The following is a 25,681-nucleotide window of genomic DNA, read 5'->3' as shown; positions in this document are numbered from 1 at the left end:
TGGAATGTGCTAACTTCAGTGCCGTGCCTCCAGAGGTCTAACGGACCTCTCACATAAGATTTAGCCAACTACCATGTTAAATCTTTAATCTTAAGTATGGGGCTACTTGCCCCAGGCCGTGGGGCGTTTTGCCCTGGGGTTGGGGCAAAATGCCCCATTTGCAGTTGCTTCACAAATCACTTCCTAGCTTGGAGTCCGATCATAAGTGAATGAGTTTGAGGGGTGCAATTTAAAGTAAAATGTCCAAAGAACGCATTGAGTACAAATTTGGCCTTCCAGGTGATGTGGGACAAAATTTATGTAGCAAAATAAATTATCTGGGGCGTCTTGCCCCAGGCTACCCTACCGTTGCTGAGATGTGTACATGCTACTGAATACGTGACCAAAAATCAATTGAATATCTTTGTTCGGGACCGAAATATTTTAAAAAATCAAGAGGTAAATCTTTCTGCCCCACCCTGTATGTATATATATATATATATATATATATATATATATATATATATATATATATATATATATATATATATATATATCAGTGTACCTATTTTGGCAGAACATTTTCTTTAAGACAAGTTTTGTTGAATATATATATATATATATATATATATATATATATATATATATATATATATATATATATATATATATATTATATATATATATGGCGTCGTCTCACACGGCCAACTTCACTCAACAGTGGTGCAAGACCCACATGCCTGGGTTCTGGGACAAGGACATGTGGCCTATATATATATATATATATATATATATATATATATATATATATATATATATATATATATATATTATACCATATATATATATATATATATATATATATATATATATATATATATATATATATAGCCGGTCCCGTAGCTCAGTTGGTAGAGCGTTGGACTCCGCGTGGTGAGAGCACGCGTTCCCGGTTATAACAGTCCGGGTTCGAAGCGCGACGGGCGCTCGACATTTATGGGCCTCCTGACAGGTATGGTTGCGGTTGGTGGCAGGCCGTAGCCAGGCGAAGTCAGTGAGGGGACCGGCCGTGCGCGTCAATGTGCGCACGTTAAACTTTGGACTCTAAATTCTGCCATAGAACTGGAATTGCGTGATCGGAGGGTAGAGGGCAGGGTCACCGCAATAAGCTTCGCTTAGCGGTGGCTCTGTCCTTGTAAATCCTTCCTATTAAAAGGTTCGGACTAAATTTATAATAAAAAAATAAAATATATATATATATATATATATATATATATATATATATATATATATGATTCAATGCGGATTGACGAGAGGATTACGATGATGCCCTTAGTTTGTTCCTAGCTTGACTATTTCAAACGTTTTTCGATAAAAACTCTCCATATCTAGCGCCGCCATTTTGACTTTTTTGACCCCTGTGACGTCATCTTTGACCTGACCTGAAAATGACCTTGGTAAAAATGGTAGGCCTTGTCCGTGTGTACCCCATGCCGTTTACCGCTTGTCGTGGGTTGTAAGTTGGCGCAGACCCCCGTCGGTGCGCGGGCTATGGCAGCTTCCCCCGCATGCATGGGAGGGAAAATATTATGAAACATGAAATAGTATCAACAGAACAGCCATTTCGTGCACTATAGGAAGGCGATTTACATTCGGGCTCAAACTCGGACGACTGACATACAGTGTAGTGTGCATATGTATCGGAATTCGTGTGCGTGTTCGTCAGACATTCAATCGCCTCTGTGAACTCCAGCGCTGCGTATTCGTGGGTATTATTGCCGGGGACGCTCCGTCGCCGCTCACGGGCTATACAGTCGGCCGTGACGGCGGAGCATCAATCAGCGCTAAAAGTTTGCATTAGGCGAGTCCCGCCGATCATTGTTCGCCATAAGACGTCAGTGTCGTTTACAATTGGAAAACATTACACCGTCTCTGCACGCTATATCTACGCAGACCTCGTTTGGCAGCCGACATGCTAGCAATGCAACATGGAATAGAGGGAACTGGGGCATGCGTTATCACTTGCAGAATACCAAGCTAGTGGGTCGATAACTGTACTTACCATTTAGGCACTGCCTATGCACCTAAAACAGCTTCAAACATGTCATATTTATTTTGATTTTATGAAGTATCCAACAAAGGCGCCGATAATGAATGGGAGATTCAGGGGAAAGAGCAACAAATACATACATTGCACCAGAGAAGCCAGATAAAATAACTGACATAATGTAGGTACCTACCCACCGCCGACTGCCGAGTTACCTTCCCTTGAATCACAAGCATGTAAAATGAGCAAACATGCACGCGTTTGGTAGGTATGCTCATTCGTTAAAATACGAAGTTGCATAGTAAAACAGGAATGTAAAAAGTAGGTACGTGTGTCAGATCATGTGGACCACGTTGTTGATGTGGCCACGGTAACCTCCACCAGCCCTGCCCGAGTTCCCGAGCCGCGTCCGCTCACCGTCCCACCTGCATATCTCGCCGGCATCGAGCCGCAGTCGGCTGACACGGCCGCGCCGCGCCCGTCTGACATGCCGACACACCGGGGAAGCCGGCCCTCTGACACACAGCGGCGCACCCGGAGAGCAGCCATCAATGCGCGGATAGCACACAGTCACTCGCCGACACTCCCCGGCAGCTGCCGTTAACGTGATCATACGTCCGTCACACGACACTGTACACGGTCCACCGCGGCGGTCGCTCCTCTAACACACTCGGTCTCTGGGGTTCACCGGGGTTCACCGGACATAGCCGCGGCCTCCGCGGGGCTCACCGGACACAGCCGTGGCCAGCACTGGGCGGACCCACATGTCCGTCTCATATCCGTCCGCGGGGCTTGGCCTGCGTGTCGAACAGTTTGCGCACGAAGAACACCTGGAGGCAGCCGGTGGCCACCACCACCACCACCTGGATCAGCGACCAGCGCAGCACGTACGCGTTGTTGGAGATGAGCAGCTCCCAGTCGTTGGCGGCGCGCGACTTGGAGTGGCTCAGGTACTGTTTGGCGATCTGCACCTTGTGGTCCACCAGACCGAGCCCATTCTGCCGGCGGGGAAGGAGCACAGCGGTCAGCTGGGAGCCGACCGGTGCCCACGGCGGGCGACGTCTCCGGAGCTCAGACGGAGGCAACGTGGTGTCGGAGGGACGCGACAGGGGCGCAACTATCGGCTGAGAAACGTGCGCCGGGGGTGTCACGCGGTTCTTTATTGCTAAAGGAGAAATCTGGTAGCTGATGTTATCTAATGCCGATAGGTACCTACCTACCTATATTTACTGTTCCTCGGATTAGTTAGGTTAGCGTGCAGCGAGGCTTACCGTGAAGTTTGTTGCGACAATATCGTACTGTTCCAGCTCGTCCGAATGTTGCTCCCACTCATCGTATCTGAAACAGGCGTGAGTATGATATTTAAAAAGTCGTCAAATATCACGTTACGTCAGCAACAGAATTCGGCGCGCGCCGCCGTCTTCTGTGGGTAGGTAAGTATGCTGTGCCGGAATACAGCCAGACGTGTGCAGCGCGGTGCAGTCGGCGGCGCATCGCAGGCCGGATAACATACGGATAGCTGAGAGAGGCCGACGGATAACTGACAGATGCAGGTGGCTAATTGACGGAGACCGGTATATAACTGACAGGCCGGCGGATAACTGATAGACGCCGGTGGATAACTGACAGAGACCAGTCAAAAGCTGACAGAAATTAGAGGATAACTGACCGAGTCCGAAACTAATGTATAACTGACAGAGGCTGGTGGAAAACCGACACAGACCGGTGAATTACTGACAGAAACCGATGGACATACCTAGATGACAGAATTGATAGCAAACGTGGATACCTGACAAAGGCCGGTGGATAACTGACGAAGACCGGTTTTGGTATGATAGAACTAACCATTAGGTAGAGCCCTAACAATACATTTCGGAAGGTGACGCCCGTGCAGGCACGTACCCAGGATTTTGCCCAGGAGGGGGCCACCTGCTTCCGAAGGGGCCCTTAGGTCACCCGGGGCCCCCCAGGCCGCCCAGGCGACCAGGGGCCCCCAGGCAACCAGGGGCCCCCATGCGACCAGGCCCCACTGGCGGATCCAGGCTTGCGTTTTTTTTTTTGGGGGGGGGGGCAACTCATGCAGGAGCTAAACCTAGGGTACCCCCAAATCCTGTTTTCTCATCGGATTTAGGCCACTTATTTTTCGTCACAGCCCTGACACTATGAATATTTTTTTTTTTTTTTGACTAAAAAGAAAAATATATAAATGGTAGCCCACCCGACCCATGCCTTTATATTACTTTGTAAACACTAACCATTGCTTTTGTCGACCAGTTAACCCGCTTCGAGTCAGTGATTGGGTCCCTTTGCGGGCCGGGAGGTGGTAAAACACCCCCTGTCTAACTCGGCTCCTGGGCCACGCACTGATTGAACTATGTTTCATTATCGTTTGGGGGAGGGGGCAAACGGGCCACTTTAGGCCTCTGGGAAGGGGGCATGGCCCTAAATGCCCCCTCCCTGGATCCGCCAGTGTAAGAGACCATTGGAGCTGCAGTTGGGTACCTCAGACGTCAGGGTACGCCCTCAGATGTATAGGACTCGCATGGAGACCTCTTATGCTATAGTGGACTGAAAGGACCCAAAGGAGCCTGTCTAGGGCTCCCAGAGATAGACGTGGGCCCTCAGGAGCCCGCCAAAGCCCCCAATGAGGGATAAGTGAGGGATACCAAGTGCCTGCAATTGCATATTGCATAAGCCATAACGCCTTTACAAATCAATATATATTATGTATCAGTGGCAGATCCAAGGGGGCCACATGGGTCATGACCCCCCTTGGTACGCCCGGGGGAACCACAAGCCTGTCAGGGGCACCACCGGCCTAGCAGGGGCACCACGGGCCTGTGAGGGGCCCCACAGGCTTGTCAGGGGCACCCCAGGTCTGTCAGAGACACCAGAGACCTGCCAGGGGCGCCGACGGCCTCGTAGGGGCACCATGGGCCAGTCAAGGGCACCAGAGGCCTAGCAGGGGTACCACAGGCCTTACAGGGGCACCACCGGCCTTGCAGGGGCACCTTGGGCCTGTCAGGGGCACCACAGTCTTGTCAGGGTCCAGGGGCACCAGCGGCCTAGCAGGGGCACCACAGGCCTGCCAGGGGCACCACCGGTCTAGCAGGGGCACCACCGGCCTCGCAGGGGCACCATGGGCCTGTCAGGGGCCCCACCGGCCTCGCAGGCATCACGGCATCACGCAGGGGCACCTTGGGCCTGTCGGGGGCATCACGGGCCTGTTGGGGGCATTTTAGGCTTGTCAGGGGCACCACAGTCCTGTCAGGTCTCAGGGGCATCAGCAGCCTAGCAGGGGCACCCTAGGCCCGCCAGAGGCACCACAGGCCTGCCAGGGTCCAGGGGCACCACAGGCCTAGCAAGGGCACCACGGGCCTGTCGGGGGCACCTCAGGCTCCCGTGCTCTCCCCCCGGATCCGCCAGTGATGCCACACCACGCGAAACACAGCCAACTACCAGCTGCTGCGCCATAAACACGTGCCAACAACAGTCTTTTGTTTTGAAGGTCGACTCTGCTCGCGCAACTTTTGACTGACCCTCACTGCTACCATATTGCTTCCATATTATGCTGTGGAAAAATTTACTTCACCAAGTGGCTAAAAACCTCTATCAAGGTATATTTTCTTAGCAATTTTTTTGACGTTTTGGGGGTGGCCAAACAACCACTTAAGGCCTTTGGGGGGCCATGGCCCCCGTGCCCCCCCCTGGATCCGCCAGTGCCAGGCCCCCGCTACCAGGGGCCCCCTTGGCGACTAGGGGCCCCAGGTGATCAGGGGCCCCATGCGACCAGAGGCCCCCATGCGACCAGGCCCCCCGGCTACCAGGGCCCCTAGGCGACTAGGGACCCCAGGCAATCAGGGGCCCCATGCGACCAGGCCCCGGCTACCAGGGGCCCCCTAGGCGACCAGGGGCCCAAGAAACCGGGGCCCTCGGATGACTGCAGGGGCCCATCGGGTCATCAGGGGCCCCTCGGGTAACCAGGGGCACATAAATGAAACTTTGATATCATTTTTTCTTCGTAGTAAAAGACGTTTTATCCAGTGCTTGAAAAAATATACCGGCGCCTGAGGGGCCCCCTGAGCGCCTTCGGCGCTCAGGAGGGGGCCATGGCCCCCGTGCCCCCCCCCCTTGGGTACGTCACTGCGCCCGTGGCGGATAACTAACAGAGGCCAATGGATAGCTGCAGGGGCGTGGGAGCTACTTTCAGATTGGGGGGCACAGCATAATAAAGGTCAACCTAGGGTGCCTCAAATCTAGTTTTCTCACCGGTTTTAGGCCAATTATTTGTCATCCCTTGACTTTTTCAACAAAAAAGAAAAACATTTGCATAAAAAGTGCGACATTCCGTCTCAAAGTTGTGCGGGCACCGCCCCAGAGTTGTAGGGGCAACCTGCCCCCACTGCCCCCCCCCCCGGTTCCCGTGCCTATGGATAGCTGACAGCAGATCCTGAAGGATAACTGACAGAGACCTTATAGGTGCGTACCTACAGGACTTATCGAAACCCTCCGTAAAGGACCATGGGTGTCGCTTGAAGTAAGTCTTAGTTGAACCTGAGTGATGAGTCCTTCGAATTGTTTCATCATTGTAACATAACCATAAGCTCTCTGATGTTGAACAGTAAGAATGACTGGTAGGTGACAGGTGTAGCCTATAGGTATTAAAAGCAGCAGTTACCTGAAGGTGGTCAGGTACATGTTGACCAGTTTGCCGGCGAAGCGGGAGAACTGGTTGTCGATGCAGGAGGTGAAGTAGCCGCCCGTCTCGGAGGTGGTCTCGTACTCGGACTGCTTTTTCCACTGGTACGGGTGGACCAGCTGGCCGGTGGGGTCGCGCACCGCGAACCCCGTCATGCCGTCTCCGCCGCGCAGCGTCTGAGCGGAAAAGTCAGCTGGTCAGCCTCACGCTCCCCTGAGCAGGGATGCATAGCCGCTACGACTGTCTCTGCGCTGCACACACTGCACACTGGGCGGATTTGCCATTCTAGCGCGACGCGGCCTGAGTGTTCACTTTGTCTGTCTATAAAGCATTGGAAATTGGTACACAAATAGGTATTTTTGTAACCATTATTTAACCTTCCAGGCGGCGAGGGGGGATTTTTTGCCCCCCCCCCCATTTAGTTTTTCGATATATCTCTAGAACCGCTGCGCCGATCGTCACCAAACTTTCAGTACCCTCCCGTGAATAGCTATTGCACATTGTGATTTGTGACCAAAATTTTTACAAAGGCTATGATAGGTTGGCCGCTAATGACGTCGGAGTGACGTCATTTCTGCCATTTTCGACCCAAAAAAGATTTCGCGGGAAGAGCTGTCAGGCCTACAGCTTTGGAGGTACAGGAAAATGCTTCGACATAAAAGGTGCAGAATTAACTAGGCTACAAAACTGCTGCCTCGGATTTGTGAAATTTTTGGATTTTGACCCCCAAAAATTAAAAAAAAAATTGAATATATTAGCCGAAAATCCAAAGTTTTTTTGAATTTCGAAAAAAACGGAATATATGTGATAGTCCTTACCGCCTTCTATATATAGTGGTGTCAATCGGAACTCGAATCTTCGGACTTCCGATTTTGTCCAATGTCCAATTCGGAATTCGGTTGGACAATGACAGCAGACTTTGGACAACTTTGGACAACCGCTTGCTACACCTCAACATTTTTATAAAGTAGGGGAGAGTGGGGCTATGCGTTACACTTTTGAGTTTTCTGCACTTAGCGGCCAAGCTAATCAATGAATTTGCACCAAATTTGGTCACATGCTAGCTGAATAAATTTGGAAAGCACATGCAAACTTTCACTTCTTTACGACTATTCACTTTAATGTGAAATTCAGAAAACCAAAGCAAGATTTTTGGGTTAAACACTTAAACACTAATCGTGTTTAACATTGATTGGCTATTACAAAGCTCAGCTTTCGATATGATTACCTACCACTTTTGAGCTGGTAACGATACATTAAAAGCAACTTAATTAACGGTGTTGAGTGTAAACTATCTGCGTAGATGTCGGACATCTTTGGACAAATGGCTGGCTTGGACATTTTTGGACGGACAGTCGACGTCAGTATTGGACATTGGACGGACATTGGACATATGTTTTCTGAAATTGACATCACTACTATATACATACCAAATTTGAGATCGATACCTCTTTTTTGCCAAGTTATAGCGAAAAAACTGTTCAGAAATGGTGACGTCAAAATTTCAAACTCAATTTTTAGCAATTCTAGACCTCATAGCGCAAAAAAAGACTGCCATTAGACTCCCCATGACGAGCTGCATCGAATCAATGCCCATTTTATGCAAAACTATCAACTTTGAAATTCGACCTTTTTTATCTGACCTTGACCTGACCTCCACCAGAAAGAGACCTAAACCGTGCCTGATGGTCTTATAACCAACACCATTGAGCTGGAAATGAAAAATTGGCCATAAAACATGCATCGCACAACCTTAGTAAAGTTGGGTTCCTGTGCTGATAATTCTTGGTGACCTGACCTGTGACCTAACCTGGCATTGTCAGCGACCTCTAATAGCAACATATGTACTAGGCAACTGACGCCCTATCGCTGATTTTCGAGAAAATGCGTTTTCCTCGGTGTTATAGCGCATTCCCTAGAAGACCCGTGAACGGTGAAAATTTTTATATTTGACCTGACCTGTGACGTCACTGGTGACCCTGAGGTAACTTAAATTTGGTTTCTTTCAACAAATTTGACAGGGCTTTCGAACACCGTTTGAATTTTCCGGATCCGTCTAGTAGTTTCGGAGATACGGGGGGGGGCAAAAAATGCCCCCCTACCGCGGGGAAAGTCGCCTGCCGGGTTAATGACAATAAAACTAAATATAGTGAATAAAGAAAGTGACAAGGAAGTCATTTGCTTCTGTTCCTACTTCTTTGAGCAAACATCTTACTCATGTACAAAATGTAATGGGGGCACTTCGCTATTGGCGCCGCTTTTCCAAAATCAAGGGACACGGTGCCCCGGTGCTCCCCCCCCCCCCCCCTCCCTCCGCCGCCTACTATGACAACGTCGGAATAGTTATGCTCAATGCCGATTGTCAAAATGGCTCCTCAAACAGTTATGGCGAATGGTTGAATTCAAATGCAAAAAGGTGTACAAGAAAAGTTGTCAACCAATTTATTTATTGCTTGAACGAGAAGATCCGCAATTCCATTCTGGACAGGTAGGTACCGAAAAATTCACGTTGCTATTATGATAACGGCGTGAGTTATTGGCGAAAAACAGCACTGGGGTGGGCGAAATTCGCCCTCCTCCTTCCACTGTGCGTGTTAAATAACATAGCCACTCGTCGGCGATCTCTACCGCTCCGTAAAACTGAGTATCGCTGTCAGAGACTCACGTGGAAGCTGACGTAGAACTGAGCGCCTGGCTGGACGTACTGGTAGAAGCACTCCTCCTTGCCGGCCTCCACCCAGATCCGGTAGTCCATCGCCAGGCCCGGAGCCATGATGTCGAATTCGGGGTCGATCGGCTGATTGCCTGCCAGGTCAGAGGTCACCCATCGGTCAGAGACTGGCGATCACAACTGGTCAGAGACTGGCGATCACAACTGGTCAGCGACCAGCGGTCAGCATCGGTCAGGGACCAGCGGTCAGCATCGGTCAGGGACCAGCGGTCAGCATCGGTCAGGGATCAGCGGTCAGCATCGGTCAGGGACCAGCGGTCAGCATCGGTCAGGGACCAGCGGTCAGCATCGGTCAGGGACCAGCGGTCACTGTTAACGCTCTACATGTGGGAATTGTGTGCGCTTTGTTTGGGGTCCTATGTATGTCCCACGAGTGACCAATTTCGTGTTCTGTCAGGAATGAGACGGCAAGGAGGCTCAATTTTGTTGTTTGTTTGTTGATAAACCAGGCTCGTCCATGAGTGTCGTCTGCCTCAACGCATGATCAGGCGAGCACACAGAATTTCGAATGGAGGGTGCACGCCCTGCAAACACGCTGCCATTCCATGGACTACACCTCACTCCTGAACCATTTTAACCCTCGCCCGTATTGGTGTTTTTCCGGCCGTGAACGTATAAGGAGGGGGATCCGTTGGACCCCCCCCCCCCCTGCCGTTAAGCCTCTGATCGAGCTAGAGCTTCGCAGAAAAACGAGCGTGTTGCCCGTGACGAGAGGAAGCCGATGCTACCCAATCTTAAGGTCCTAGGTCATTGGTTCACCTTCCTGGTCAGGTCAATGACTCAAAAGTCGGGAAAATCGGGATCTGTTAGAACGTCAAAAAGTGTGGCTGCTATGGGGTTTTTCGGGGTGTTGATCACGAATATTATGTTAGTTTTGATCACAGATGATGTCTTAATGCATCTAGGCCAGGTCGGGTCAGGTCAGGTTAGGTTAACCAGTAGGGGTCCTGCCGGGCATTCGTAGTAGTTGTCAACCGCCTCTGACTGCTTCGTAACATGTTACGAGGGCACCAAAACTACTTCGTAAATGTTCATATGGTTGCTAAATTCGAATTCAGCTCCAAAAACTAGCCTAGAAACATGTAAAACTCGAAAAAGTGAATCGAGGTCATCAAAGGTCAATGACCTAACCAGATCTTCAGGTGACCTCGACACCAACCCTAATGCATGTGACCAACATCATTTCACATGTTTGAACGCTTGAAACCACGAAAAGACTGCAAACGCGCGGCTAATGCGAGCCGACATACGTCGAATCGCGATTCCGGCCAAACATGGTCTCAAAAAGTAGGTCACAGGTCAAAGGTCATTTGGGTCAGGGTCATCATATTTTCAGGGTAGGTGTAAAATTGATCTCCTCGAAGGTACTGAAACTTTCGTCGCAGTCGGCCGCGTTTTTTGCGAGTTATTCGCGAAAAGTAGAGGAGGGGTCCGTTCGACCCCCCCCCCCCCCTATACGGGCGAGGGTTAAAATCCAGTCCATCGAGGCTCGTCTGATTCAAACCGACATGAGGTTCTTGCAGTCTGTCATGCATGACCGCCTGGACTGCCAGCATCTTGTCTCCGTGTTCTCGCTGGCTGTTCCCTCACGACGTACCCGTCACACTGGCATGTTCCATGTGCCGGGCGGGCGAGTGAAATATGTGCGTAACGGCTTCCTGTCGCGGTTACCAAAAACATGCAACGCGCTATTAAAAAAAGCGCCAGGGACTGATTTCTTTTACTCGCCATCTTGTTTTAAATCTCAGGTTTTTAAGTTCGCAAAAAGTGAGGGTTCCTACTGATGTCCATTGTTGGGGCAGCGGTGCTATCTACACATTCTTAAACTACGCTGTCTAGTCATATACCTTTTATGATCGTGCTTCTTTTCTGTGCTCCATGTATGTTAATTGTTATGTGACTGCAGCCGTAAGTGGGCCCGGAGCCTGTGGTTGTTTCGTGCGTAATACACAGTAAACAATAAACAAACTGGGGCCCCATGCTGAAGGAACTCCAGGTCCAGGCCGTGCCCTATATATGGGCTCATTGGGCCTGCTGGGGCTTGAGATGGGCCCTCCTGGTTTTTTTCAATCATCATTTCAGCTCGTATTTAGACGGTCTTCGGCGTTTTAAGAGAATAGGGGCCCATGTTTTGCCCGCCTCCAATGGGCCCCCTAAATTCGAATGGGGAGGGCACGGTCCGTGTGACCCTCCTCCCCTCGTGTGCACCCTTGCGAATCAACGCTGTATAGGTACTGGTAGAACCTTCTCCCAGGCCCTGGACAAGAGTGAGCTGAGTTTCCGGTCTAGCCATGAACATGCTTCTGTTTTCCCTTTGTCAATTTTGAACTGCAAATTTGAGACTTTTTGTATTTTTACACATCGGACGTGTTTTGAATTGCATTCACGAGCAGTATTATACCTGAACCGCCGTGTTACTGACCGAGTTGTACTGCAACCCCTTGGGTGTTGTTGAAATGCGACCTGGTTGAAGCATGCACCTGACGGGGTGCCCTGCGTATGTGTGTGTGTTTTCCTGACAGTTACCACGGTCAATGGCTTCAACATCTGCTGGGCGAATTAAAAAAAAACTTGAAAGATAACCAAAGTAGATTTTGGTACTCGATGGCCGTATCGAGTAAGAAAACTACTGGTCGGGGAAAAAACTACGGGCATTGGTTGGGAAACGGCGAACAACAACGGCTAGAGACCGGCGATCGCAAATGGTCATGGGCCGTCGGTCACCTAACGGTCATTGTCTACATTTATTAGCTAAGTAGTACATCGTATCTATATCATACATGTAGTCTGAAATACTGTCCAACTTGCCCATCAAGTATGTAACCAACCGCCCTTTGAAGGGTTTGATCCGTTTGATCCCTGCTAAATTTTAGAAGTTAATTGTTAAACTTTTCCACCTTTCGGACGAAATGTCGATTACCTGGGCCTCTTTGCGTTCAAATTTATTCAAACAGGCATTCAATGTTCCGTCGTAAAAAGGGCTACTGACACCTGTTTCAAAGCCTCGGGCCACTGACCGGGTATGCGGCGATACCTGCACCCGGCTGACGGCAGTGCCATTGGATTGCCGTCGAGCGATCGATCCACTGTGCGATATGAGCCAATAGTGTACGGCTGTGTCCCGTCAGCCTCAGTGGCACACCTGTCCACCGCCAGTAACGGCGCACACCTGCGGGCGGCGCCTATACATTAGTCATGGCGACGCTAGCCACACCCGCCAATGTGTTCCTTGTAAGCATAAGGCACGTTAAATCTACCCCCATTGAGAGGCTAATGGATGTAATAAACGCTCAGCTGTGTTATGGCTCAGGCCGACTGTATTATTGCTAGGGGCATGGGGCAATGAGCACTAGGTCATGAACTCTAACACGATAAGGATTCGTGACCTTTATTTGAGAGGCTTTGACCATTTTGTTTGAAAGAAATGACCCTCGCCAAACCTATCCACTTTGAATGTCTAAATATGCATGCAAAAATACGGCACCTACCCGCAACTTTTATGTAAAACTGGGGCATTCCCACGACAAATCGACCAAAAAAATCGCGAAATAACACCCTACCTCTCCAATTTTAATGAAAATTCGGCTATGGGGTTATCTAGCCCGGCGATTCGTGTTGTGACATTTTCAATCACATCCGTCGAATACTTTGGGAGATATTGCCCCAGGCAACCTAATGACTAGCATAAAAACAATAAATTTCACCCGCGGATATTCAGCTAAATACTCATTAGATTCATATAAAACTGCATATCCCCACAATTGGAATTAAAAAATGGACAAAGATTTTTGTGATATCAATTATTTTGGAAAATTATCGATTTTTGATTTTTTACATATCCCTCGCCCATGTAGGGGGGGGGTTGGTGCAACCCCCCCCCCCCCTGAGGTTTTTCTTAGCTACACGCCGAACCGTTTCAGATAGCCTGCTCAAATTTTCAGTACCCTTTGGGGCATCCTTTGCGCAACTTTTGATATTTTTATTTTGTCAAGGTCATGTCAGGTCACGGAGTTATGACGTCATAAAGCGAACAACCTCCGGCCAGATTTACGCTAAATTGGAGACTGCTTCACATTGGTATAAATGCCGACTGACCTGACACACTAATGGATTGTTTTAGAATCACAACTGGCTGATTTGACATTGGCACAATGTCCGTTGACATTTTGAAGGTTACTAAAGGTCAAGGTAAGGTCAGTGACCTCGGTTGACCTGTAATGACTTCTTGCACTTGTATGCCTTTTCGGGGTATTTTGATGCCCTGAATTCGAATTTGCTATCCATTTCAGGCATCGTCGGTTGTTTCTTGTAGTTCATTTTGGGTCAGGGTCAGGTCAGTGACGTCATACGCCTGACGTGACCCAATGCACAAATGACCTTGCACTCTTCCGATGCTCCCAACGCATCATCTTTAGAGTTATGACATCGAAATACACACCAAACGATAGAGAATTGATCAAGGATCACGAAAGTGAAGGTTTCAAGTCGATATCTCTTACCGTTTTGCCGCAATCGGCTGAAAAAGTTAGATTTTTCCGAAAACTTGACCTTTTACCGGTCATAAGTAGGTCAAATGACCTAGTACCAAAAAATACACCACCAATCGCGAGATCTCGTTGAGAGCAATCCGTTGATCTTTTCCGCTAAGCTCTACGACGCTCCGTTTTCAAACGCCAGGGGGGTCGCTCCAACCCCCCCTGCCCCCTGCATGGGCGAAGGTGGCAAAACACCGTTTACGGGCGAGGGATATAATTCATTTCTAAAAATCAAACTTTGAGAATGTGGCCATCATTTTTTGCAATTTATTTTTGCAGTAAAAGTCTTCTCAACGCATTGTCATTTGAATGATGAAAATATTAAAAAGGTGTTTTTCCTCTTATGGTCGCTATACAGCATTGAATTTCGTCGTACAGTGGTAAAATAACAATAACTGTGAACTGGTCCGAACTGAGAACGGTCAAATGTGATCGAGAGCTCATTGCAACTCTGTTAATTTCAGGGTTTGGTGTTTGTATATTTGTTCATGAACAGTTTTTGAACAATGTTTGTTTGTTTGTTTATTTGATAGTTTACGAATTTTGGCATTCAAGGTCACATGTTCACCAACGATTCTTTGTTTATGAACAGTTCGTGAACGTTCACGAACGTTCATGAACAAGTCATCATTTCTGATATCTTTCGAGCAATTGTTATCATGCGGTGCAGACATGACCGCAGGCATGTTTTACATGTGAAAAATGCACCAGTCATATCTCAGGCATATGGAATCGCGATTCATAATTATTCTTGCGACGCTGAGGCTTAACCCTCGCCCGTATAGGGGGGGGGGGGTTGAACGGACCCCCCCCCCTCGGTTTTTCGCGAATAACTCGCGTAAAGAGCGGGCGATCGCGACGAAACTTTCAGTACCCTCGCGTTAATCAATTTTACACCTACCCTGAAATTTTCATGACCCTGACCCTAATGACCTTTGACCTGTGACCTACTTTTCGAGACCATGTTTGGCCGGAATCGCGATTCGGCGTATGTCGGCTCGCATTAGCCGCGCGTTTGCAGTCTTTTCGTGGTTTTAAGCGTTCAAACATGTGATATGATGCTGCTCCCATGCATTAGGGTGGGTGTCAAGGTCACCGGAAGGTCAGGTCAGGTCACTGACCTTTGATGACCTCGGTTCACTTTTTCGAGTTTTACACGTTTCTAGGCCAGTTTTTTTAGCTGAATTCGAATTTAGCAACCATATGAACATTTACGAAGTAGTTTTGGCACCTTCGTAACATGTTACGATTCTGTCAGAGGCGGTTGACACGTACTACGAATACCCGTCACGACGCCTACTGGTTGACCTGACCTGACCTGACCCGACCTGGTCTAAATGCTTAAAAACATCATCTGTGATCAAAACTAACACGATATTCGTGATCAGCACCCCGAAAAACCCCTTAGCAGCCACACTTTACGAGTTTCTAACAGGTCCCGATTTTCCCGACTTTGGGTTATTGACATGACCTGGAAGGTCAACCAATGACCTAGAACCTTAAAATTGGGTATCAGCGGCTTCCTCTCGTCACGCGCAACACGCTCGTTTTTTCCGCGAAGCTGTAGCTCGATCAGGGGCCAAACGGCAAAAGGGGAACCGACCCCCCCCCCCCCCCTACACATTAGAAGCTGGCAAACGCCGCACACATGCGAGGGTTAAACCATTTTTTGTCAGGACTATAGCTGTATTACCATATGGTGGAGTATCTCTTTAGTATTGGCACGAGCGTTCGAAAAATGTTGGTATATGCTTTCGGCCCGCTCAGACTGTAATGCATCAAGGCCGTTAATGCATTAGGTATCTGGGAAACGGTTTTGGACCGTGGTCATTTTTCGTATACCAGCAGATTGTTTTGAGGTCATTGACCCGCCTTTCAACATTGCTTACAAAGCTCATTTCTAGCTATGCTTCTTTTATCTTTGCGTTGCCCAGAAGACGGGATAACTTTGTGGGTCATGTGGCGATATCTATCCGTGGGTACGAAACGCAAATAAACGCCAATAATCAAATTTGTATTCAGGTACACGTCATTTTGGACTAGTCGACAGGGCAGTGTTGACAGCTCCGGGTGTTAGCGTGCCGTGCTTCTTATTTCATTTTGGTGTTCATGATTCTACGGTTACTGATGTTGAACACGATATAAGGGGAGCGGGAAACTGATATTTCGAAGTAAGGTTTCAACTTCTTCACGCATTGTTCACTTCTTTTCTTAACGTTTCCCTACTTTTTATTTTTTAATAACAAAACTCAATACAATCTTAATTGTCATCACCAAAGTCAAATCCTAAGAAACTGGTGAGAAGCGTGGTTTTGAGAAGGCTCATTTTGCAACTACGTGCACCATATGGTAAAATAAATACCACACTTAGGCCGGAATGATTTTCCCACTGGTTGGTTATTGACCAGCTGTTTTCTCTTCTGAATTTCCATGTGTCCTCTAGAAGTAGAAAAAGAGAGCAGTGCACCAGGACACCATGCTATTATATCACTATGTACATAGACATAGCATGCTTGTATTACCAACACTAGCACTGCTGCTTCTCCTTATATCAATGATCATAAATGGCAAAATCAACTATTAACCCGCGCCCTGGTGGGGTCTGTTTATAACGCGACCTGGTGGGGGGGCTATTTTTTGCCCCCCCCCCCCCCGTATCTCCGAAACTACTAGACGGATCCGGAAAATTCAAACGGTGTTCGAAAGCCCTGTCAAATTTTTCGAGGGAAACCAAATTTCATTGACCTCGGGGTCACCAATGACGTCACAGGTCAGGTCAAAGATGAAATGTTTCACCGTTCACGGGTCTTCTAGGGAATGCGCTATATGTAACACCGAAGAAAACGCATTTTGTCGAGAATCAGCGATAGGGCGTCAGGTGCCTAGTACATATGTTGCTATAAGAGGTCACTGACAATACCAGGTCAGGTCACAGGTCAGGTCACCAAGGGTCACAGGTCAGGTCACATGAACTTAACTTTAGGTACTATAGTTGTGCTATGCATGTTTTATGGCCAATTTTTCATTTCCAACTCAATGGTGTTGGTTATAAGACTATCAGGTACGGCTTAGGTCACTTTCTGGTGCAGGTCAGGTCAAGGTCAGGTAAAAAAAGGTCAAATTTTAAAGTTGATAGTTTTGCATAAAATGGGTATTGATTCGATGCAGCTCGTCACGGGGAGTCTAATGGTGGTCTTTGTTTTGCGCTACGGGGTCTAGAATTGCTAAAAATTGAGTTTGAAAATTTGACGTCATCAATTTTGAACAGTTTTTCGCTATAACTTCGCCAAAAAAAGAGGTATCAATATGAAATTTGGTATGTGGATAGAAGGCGGTAAGAACTATCACATATGTTCCGGTTTTTGCGAAATTCAAAAAACTTTTTGGATTTTTCGATTATTATATCCAAAAAAATTATTTTTGATTTTTGGGGGTCAAAATCCAAACATTTAAAAAATCCGAGATAACAGTTTTGTAGCCCTGTTAATTCTACAGCTTTTATATGTCTTTATCCTTTTTCTGTATTTGCAAAGCTATAGGCCTGACAGCTCTTCCCGCGAAACCCTTTTTTGGGTCAAAAACGGCAGAACATGACGTCACTCTGACGTCATTTCTGGCCAACCTATCATAGCCTTTGGAAAAAGTTTTGGTCACAATGTGTAAAATTGATGTCCAGGAGGGTACTAAAAGTTTGGTGACGATCGGCGCAGCGGTTCTGGAGATATATCGAAAAGTCTGGAGGGGGGGGCAAAAAATAGCCCCCCCCCCCCACCAGGGCGCGGGTTAGCCCGGCAGTTGCTGGGGTATTTCGCTACCCACCGTTTGCTGGGGGGGGGGGGCGTTAAACGCCCCCAGCCGATAACTCGAGAACCAATAGGCGCAGCGAAACGCACGAGGCGGGAAACGAAAGAACGCGACGAGACGCTTCAGATGAGTACTTTAACCCGCGCCCTGCTGGGGGGTGTTTGAACATCCCCCTTGTGGTTTTTCGCGAATATCTCAAAAACGGCGGCGCGGAGCGCCGCCGTTTTTGGTACACCTTATCATACATCAATTCTACACATGTTAAAATTTCAGACCAAGGTCATTCAAGGTCAGGTCACCAGGTCACTTGAAGTGACTTCACCTCATAAAAAGTTTCAACGTCTGTCATAGCTACACCGAGTGACCGATCGCTTTGAAACTTTCAGCGATTGCTAAGAGCAATAGCATGTACAAAATGTATATCTCAGAATTTTGATATCGATGACCTAAGGTCAGGTCAATTTTGCGACCTCCCCATTAATAAGTCAATGGGAGAAAATTGAAATGCGCCTCTTTTGGACGAAAGACATTACAAACACTCCCAAACACTGAATTACAAGTGGTTTAGACACACTGAACATGAAAATGGTGTCCGTGACCCCTGTTTATGCCCTGAGGTCATCTTAGGTCACGAATGGTATCTAACAGTTTTTCGCAAATAACTTTTGATACAGGCATGCTAGAGCGATGAAAACGCCTTAGATGTGTTCAGCTCGACGATACGGATCGACTGATATGCAACATGACCCTTTCCGGTCAGGTCATGACCTTGACCTGAGGTCAAATTTTCAAGTTGACCCGTCTTGACGAGAGGAACACGATGCCGGTAAAAGTAAGCTCGTACAAGGCTTGGGTCAAAATTTATTGCAAAAAAACTGTTTCCGAAAAAAAACGGCTATTTTTGCAGTTTTTGCCCCCTGCAGGCAAAACCGTTGACGTTAGGTCAAATCTGAGAGAATTACTCAGAAAGGGCGTTAATAGGGCTATGGAATGCGCTTTTCCGCGGCGCTGTAGCTCTATTGGTTCCCGAGTTATGTGTTGGCTTCTTGGAAATTGTCGACATTCGACCTGGAAATCGGCGAAATTTTGCCTTCAATGACCTCTGGTGACCTGACCTTTGACCTGACCAAAAAATTGACCAAAATGATTTCCTCATTATTTTTGACGCTCTTTCGAACGCCGCCTTCCGCGTATCGCTACGTGGCCCAGGAGCCGAGTTAGAAGGGGGGGGGTGTTCAAACACCCCCCCAGCAGGGCGTGGAAATCCAGGACCCCCAGCCGGGCGCGGGTTAAAGTTGAATTTTGAGGTCAGAGGTCGGATCAAGGTCAGGTCAAACACCTGAAATCGGGCTTTCAGTAGCATGGACTTCAGGACTTCGCAATGGGCGCCTCTCGTCATAAACTCTGTCAAAACGGTGCACAATCCATCATATAAGGCCTACAAGAGTGTCAGCTCCATGTAGGGGTCAGTCAAGCATAGGTCAGGGTCAAGGTCAGGTCAACCGGGTAGGCACATATCCCGGAAAATCAAAACTGATATTCGCAGCCTGTGACACATGTTTTATGGGTAATTTGGGGCGTAGAACACGATGGTGACATTCATTTTATCATATGTGTACGTGTTTGGCTCAAAAAGTTCAATTTAAGAAATGCATGTATCATGGTCGTGAAGTAGTCACGAGAAATTGCCGAAATTCAGTTCAAGATTTTGGAAAATGCGGAACGATAATCAATAATCGAAGATAGCCATTTGATTGTTCATGGTATTGGCAGTCTAATGGCGTTTACGGCATGTCTGTATGTCTATTCTGTGATTTTATATGATTTTTTTAACATATGCCGTTTTTGGTCGAAAACTCAAAAATCATGACGTCACTAAAACCTCGATATCTTAAAAATTTTCCGATCGATTTTTTGAAACTTTGTCACAATAAACTTCAATCAATTTCCTACATGTACCCAAAATTTGGCGAGCCTGCGGCTCGCCGTTTTTATGTGCTATGGCCCGGCGAAAAAAGTGGGGGCGTTTAACGCCCCCCCCCCCACCAGGAACTCGCGGGTTAATGTTCACATTTAAAAAGGCCGAACTTAAATCAAAGGATGGGAATCACAGCTGGGAACACTGAGATTAGGCCTTCCAATTTTGGAAGCCTTCCATTTTTGGAAAATGCATACCCATTTATGAAAGGTCCTTCCAAAAATGAAAGGCTTCCAAAAATGGAAGATTTGACCACAGTTTCCCCCACTGATATTGGAGGCCTGTCTACTCTTGGACTTGACTCTCATAGGGTCTGTTCCAGTCGCACTTCTTAACACCTCTAAACTCCTCCAAGAGCAAGATAGAGGAGGTTGGAGCAGGGCCCTCCTTGGCTTTGTAGGGGCTAGAGCTGCCACTGTAACAGGAAAGCAATCTTGGAGGAGTTTAGAGGTGTTAAGGGTGCGATGTTAATGTTAAGTCAATGGGAGGTGAAAAACCGCAATATCTTGAAAACCGATGGAGATATTAGCCTCAAATTTGGCATGTACCTGCTCCATGGGTATACAAAGCCTACTTTGGACAAGTTGTTTGATTCCGTGCAATATTCACGTTGATATTGCACGATAAAGGTGGAAAAGTTGAAAAGTTTGAGCCGAAATTCATTGAATGTCATTCAAACTAGGCGCAAAAAATGAATGGCACCCGCATCTCCTCAAAGTGGACAACAATTCTATGTACTCCGATTTTCCATTTTCTTTTTGCAATGTTGCAAAAAATGAAAGTAAAACTTTGCTCATCTTTCATTTTTGTGTGAGGCATAAAATAAAAAACCGGCTACATAGAAATGTGCACAGAACACTTCTTCACACGAAAATGAAGTTTACTTTTCAGAAATATCTGAACTGTGACTGGAATTAAGCCCGATTCATATCCACTTTTTGACGGTTTTGTTGGTTCAAGGGAGTGCCGCTAGATGTCGCATGGGTCTCCGCCTCGGTCCCTGCCGTTCCCCCATGTAATAAAACCCGCGAGTCGCGCCGACCAGCGGGGAGGGACTGTCAACACACGGTGACTTACGGTCTGGGGTTCCCGCGTGTGCCGGTGGCCGTGAAACTCTGCCGGAACAGAAGCGAACTCGGGGTTGTCGGAGGAAAATACGGATGGTGGGTGGGTTGAATGAGATTAGTGGATTTTATATAAGTAGTATATCGATACACAGGTTACCAACTACCAACCTTGGCGCCTATACTTTACCTTCTCCCCTAAATAAACATGGGTATTGCATGTGAACTGTGATGGCATGCTTGAATTTGATTGTGGCCAGTCTGTCTATACGTCAGTAATATTACAATCGATAGTACCTACTCTGAAGCTGCATTTGTATAGCGATCACAATTCACAACACGTCGGCAAATAATGTGGTATCGGTATATAGCAACCACATGGTGAAGCTCAAGACCAAGAAGGAAGAACCAGTACTACTATGTATTGTAATACTCACGGAAAGTAATAAAACAGTGCATCAGTAGTTATATATCAGCGATGCATCACACATAAATCCCCAGTATGGCGTCTGCTCTGCTGACACAGTGCAGAGGCGAAGCCAATGAAAACATACCAGTACCAGTAAAACGTCTTTTAGGCGAAGAACGAGCGAGCGAGATAGTGAGCCCTGCACGTGCGGAAGGGCGAGAGGGTACTTTCAACGGGCTAGCGCAAAGCACCCTTCTAACCGGTCGCTAGCGGTGTACCAAATTTGAACGCAATCGGCCCAGCCGTTCCTGAGATCTGGAAGCGGCCTCTGCACGTGCGCACGTGCAAACGGGGTCCAAACTGACTTTTGCACGGCACCCTACTAACTGGTCAACAACCGTGTACCAAATTTGAGCGCAATCGGCCCAGCCGTTCTCGAGATCTGGAAGCGCCCCATGCACGTGCGCACGTGCAGTAGCACCTTAACCGCAACACATGGGAATGCATTGCCTGGTGGGTGCCTACCTGTATGCCAAGTTTCAGCGAAATCGCCCCAGTACTTACCGAGTTATTAAAATGGGAACAAATTTGACACCTCTTATTGTTGTATTTTGCACGTGCACTGGGGGTGACCCACATGCATCGAGAGTATCCTATTTTTGGTATAAGGGATGCTGCTACCCTACAAAAATTACCGCAAGTCAATCGCCCAAGCGGCTGCTGAGATATGAGCCTATCAAAATCACTACTTTTGCAAAACAGCTTCAACACCCTTGGCTTTTCACGTGACACGTGCCACGACGGTCACTGAGGTGTATCAAAAGTAGTCAATTACGGGGTAGAAGGGATGGGGCTACCCAGCAAAAAAGACCACAGGCCAATCGGTCCAGCGGTTGCTGAGATATAAGCCTCTCAAAAGCGTTACAGGCCGGGCCGGGCCGGGCCGGGCCGCTCATACTGAGATTTTCCCCTTATATTGAAAAGACTTCGCTTCGCTCGCTGCGCTCGCTCGCTCGCTCGTAATAACCGGTACATAATATTGCATCCATGGCATGCATTGACATATTGCATTCGTACATGACACGAAACTGACACAGAACAGGGAGCACAAAATGAGATCGGCATGATGCTGAGCGAATGCTTCAGTTTTGACACGATTGCTGAAATTACCTTAGCTGATGCGTGGTCGACATCTGAGCCAATGATATGTTACATCGAAGTCTCATTCACTGTTGTGAGTCGCTCCCTTTTTTACCCTTTTTGCCATGATGGGATGAGCGACAAAAAAAAGTTTCAGCTTGTTAGATGTGTGGCAGGCAGGGCTAGTCGCCTCATCCTGTATGCTTTTTTTTCTTCACGTCTTTGCCCTTGGGCTCCCTATACCTTGACCGCTCACGGAACGGCATGTGTCGTGCTTTGCGGGGATCTATCATTTCAGGCACGATGCACTCATCATAAAATGCCTTCACTTTTTCCAGTCTGTTTGCGATGAACGTTTCGTCAGCAGCTATGCGCTGACATGACGTTTCGTTTGGTGTCCAGACAAAAAAGTCACAGAACTTTGCACCAGTGCAAGCCAACTGGCACTGAACTTGGTGTAATATTGGTGACTCTTTTTTAGCTCAAGTTTGTCGTCAAGAAAAAAACTAGTTAGTCCACTAGAAGACGCAGCCAGTCTTTCCAGTGAAGTGTTCTCTGCACTTTTGGGACATTTCACTTCTACTATGATGTCATCAGAAACGATTCCATCAGGAGTGGCGGCCAAAAATGGATGCTTCGGGTGCACTACCAGCCCAACTGATCTTTTCACTTCAGTGTTTGTTTGCTTTTCATATGCTTGTATAGCTAGCTCCTCGTTGACGCGGCCATACTGCAGAGCAGGTGTGTCTAAATCTGTTGTTGTATCGTAAAGAAGTCTGTTCATGATGTTTTTGTTTGACGTTGAGTCTCGCATATTCGCTATTTGGTGAAAGGTTGTCGCAGTGACGCGTTTGCGTCGCTCGCGGTGCCACTCTTCCTTGTCATCAGCACTCAGCAGTGTTCTCAGCGATTTGGGCACGCTCCACAGCAGTGCTTCCAAGGCTGTCTAAGAACTCCTTTGTTTTGAGCTAATATTGCTGAATATCGCGGTCCTCTAAGTCGGGTGCTGCACAGCCGGGTCCGTAGTCCCCATCTGTCCCCGCGAGAGAACGCCGGACGTATCTGCTAACCCTTTTGGCCGGATCGTTGGGACGTTGGAGACGTTTCTTTTGAGCGACATTGACATATTTTTTCATGATCTTTGTTGGACTTTTTTGATATTTTTGTTTGAAAACATCGATGTGCATCTGGCTGCCGGACTGGAAGGCTAAAGCTGCTGCGGCACAGCGGTCAAATATGGCACATTGCTAGAGACCGGTTAGTAGGGTACCGTGCACAAGTCAGTTGGAGGTACCCCCTCACAATTTCCCACGTGCAAGGCCCACCCTCTCGCTCGCTCCGTTTGTCGTCCTATAGGTAAGGCGTTTTACTGGTAGTATGTATACTGTGTAGCAATGTGAATCTAGCACTGCATTTCACTAAAACAATGCCGTCAGGTCAATCATGTGAGGATATCAAACGCATTCTTGTGACTAGAGCTGCGGCAGACTCAATATTCGATAACATGTATCCATATCAAATAATCAGTTTCGTTCTAACTGGGTAGGACGTACCTACACCAGGCTAAGGACGGCGCCGGGAAGGCTTGTCGAGAAACGTGTTCCTTCCGCGCGGTGTTTACACACCATGATCTCCCTCAGTCGGCGCCGCCCGCCGCGCCGGCGCAGTAACCAAACGTCGTTATCGTAAGGGCCGTGAAATGAGGAGGGGGAGAAGGTCATTAACGTGGGAAAAAAGCGCTCTACCCTGGTGACATCTACTGGCTGAGAATCGGAGTAGTAGTGCTCGGACACCAACGCTGAGCGGAGCCACCTCCGAAGTTAACGCACCCTTAAGAAGTGCGACTGGAACAGACCCATAGCCAACAGGACAGGGTTGACCGCAGGGCACGGGACGACGGTGAAAACAGGGCGCCTGGGGCGATTTGATCAAGGCTCTTGAAATTCACTCGCACAAACCACGTGACAACCACCGTGTTGAAGGCGTTGAGAGGGGGGAACTCCGTAATAGCCACGTGACCAAATATGCCCTCCGGTGCCCTGTTTTCACCGGCGTCCAGGGCGCGGGCCGCACAGGGAGAGAGAGTGCGTGACGTCATCACTGGAGAAGCTCGTGCCGCGCACATGGCGCACTACTCTGCAGGACTGGCCGAGCCTCTGACCTCAGAGCTGGCAGCTCGGGCTAGTAGCGGTCGGGCCGTTAGGCGTACCCACGACTGAGGGTGGAATGAGGTGATCGCTGACCACCCCAAGACAACTTTCGGGACCACCCCCATCCCCGACCCTGTGACCTGGCCTGGAACGGGTCGGTTGGTAGTGAACCGCAGCTGGGGTGGGTCAGCTCCTATAGAAGCGGACACTAAACAGTGGACGGGCCGGCTGCACATCCGCGGCAGGTCGGCTCGGGTGCCGCGCGCCGCCACTGCACTCACCCATGGGCTGGTGGTGTGCGACGGGCAGCTTGGCGCCGCCGGGCAGCGTGGGCTGCGGCTGGCCGGGCGCCGGTGCCGGCGGCAGCCGCTGGCCCTGGCCGCCGGGCGGCGGCGGCGCCATGTGCTGCTGCGGCGGTGGCACGCCCGGCGGCATTCGCTGCCCGGCCTGCATCTGAGCCTGCATCTGAGCCTGCATCTGAGCCTGCATCTGCGCCTGCTGCTGCGGGCTCAGCTGCTGCTGCGCCTGCATCTGGGCATGGTGCTGCGCCTGCATCTGGGCGTGTTGCTGGGCCTGCATCTGGGCATGCTGCTGCTGCTGCTGATGCAGGAGTTGGGCGTGCTGCTCCGGCGTGAGCTGCTGCTGACCCTGCAGCTGCTGTGGTGGAGGAGCGGGAGGGGGCTGCTGCTGTTGCACTGGGGGCTGCTGTTGCACTGGGGGCTGCTGTTGCACTGGGGGCTGCTGTTGCACCGGGGGTTGTTGCTGCACCGGAGGCTGCTGTTGCACTGGGGGCTGCTGTTGCATTGGGGGCTGCTGTTGCACTGGGGGTTGTTGTTGCACTGGGGGTTGTTGTTGCACTGGGGGTTGTTGTTGCACTGGGGGTTGTTGTTGCACTGGGGGTTGTTGTTGCACTGGGGGCTGTTGTTGCTGCGCCGGGGGCTGCTGCTGCTGCTGCCCCTGTCCACTGACGAGAGCCACCACACACCAGACGGCAGCGACTCGCAGCATGGCAGCTGTCGGCGCTCCGCGGCCGGCCGCCATTCCGCGCGCACTGCCCGCCGCGCCCGCCGCCGGTCCGGAACGGCCCGGTCCGCAGGTGAAAGGCGGCGGCGGCGGCGGCGGCGGCGCAGTCTGGCCTCCCGGCG

The 25,681-nt window shown here is 49.0% G+C and overlaps 1 protein-coding gene across 1 annotated transcript; it reads right to left on the bottom strand.

Moving 5' to 3' along the window:
- Nucleotides 1-2,073: 2,073 nt before the first annotated feature.
- Nucleotides 2,074-25,681, bottom strand: LOC122385511 (mediator of RNA polymerase II transcription subunit 15-like). Its single transcript, XM_043373839.1, has 5 exons — nt 24,818-25,681; nt 9,391-9,530; nt 6,705-6,901; nt 3,298-3,364; nt 2,074-3,024 (listed from the first exon to the last, which is right to left on the bottom strand). The coding sequence occupies exons 1-5, from the start codon at nt 25,575-25,577 to the stop codon at nt 2,800-2,802; spliced, it is 1,389 nt and encodes a 462-aa protein (XP_043229774.1). The 5' UTR covers nt 25,578-25,681; the 3' UTR covers nt 2,074-2,799.

Source organism: Amphibalanus amphitrite, unplaced genomic scaffold, assembly GCF_019059575.1.
Source record: "Amphibalanus amphitrite isolate SeventyFive unplaced genomic scaffold, NRLGWU_Aamphi_draft 000221F_arrow, whole genome shotgun sequence".
In the NCBI taxonomy this organism is placed as follows: Eukaryota; Metazoa; Arthropoda; class Thecostraca; order Balanomorpha; family Balanidae; genus Amphibalanus; species Amphibalanus amphitrite.
Note: the sequence above shows the minus strand (reverse complement) of the source record. Positions and strands in the feature narration are given on the sequence as shown.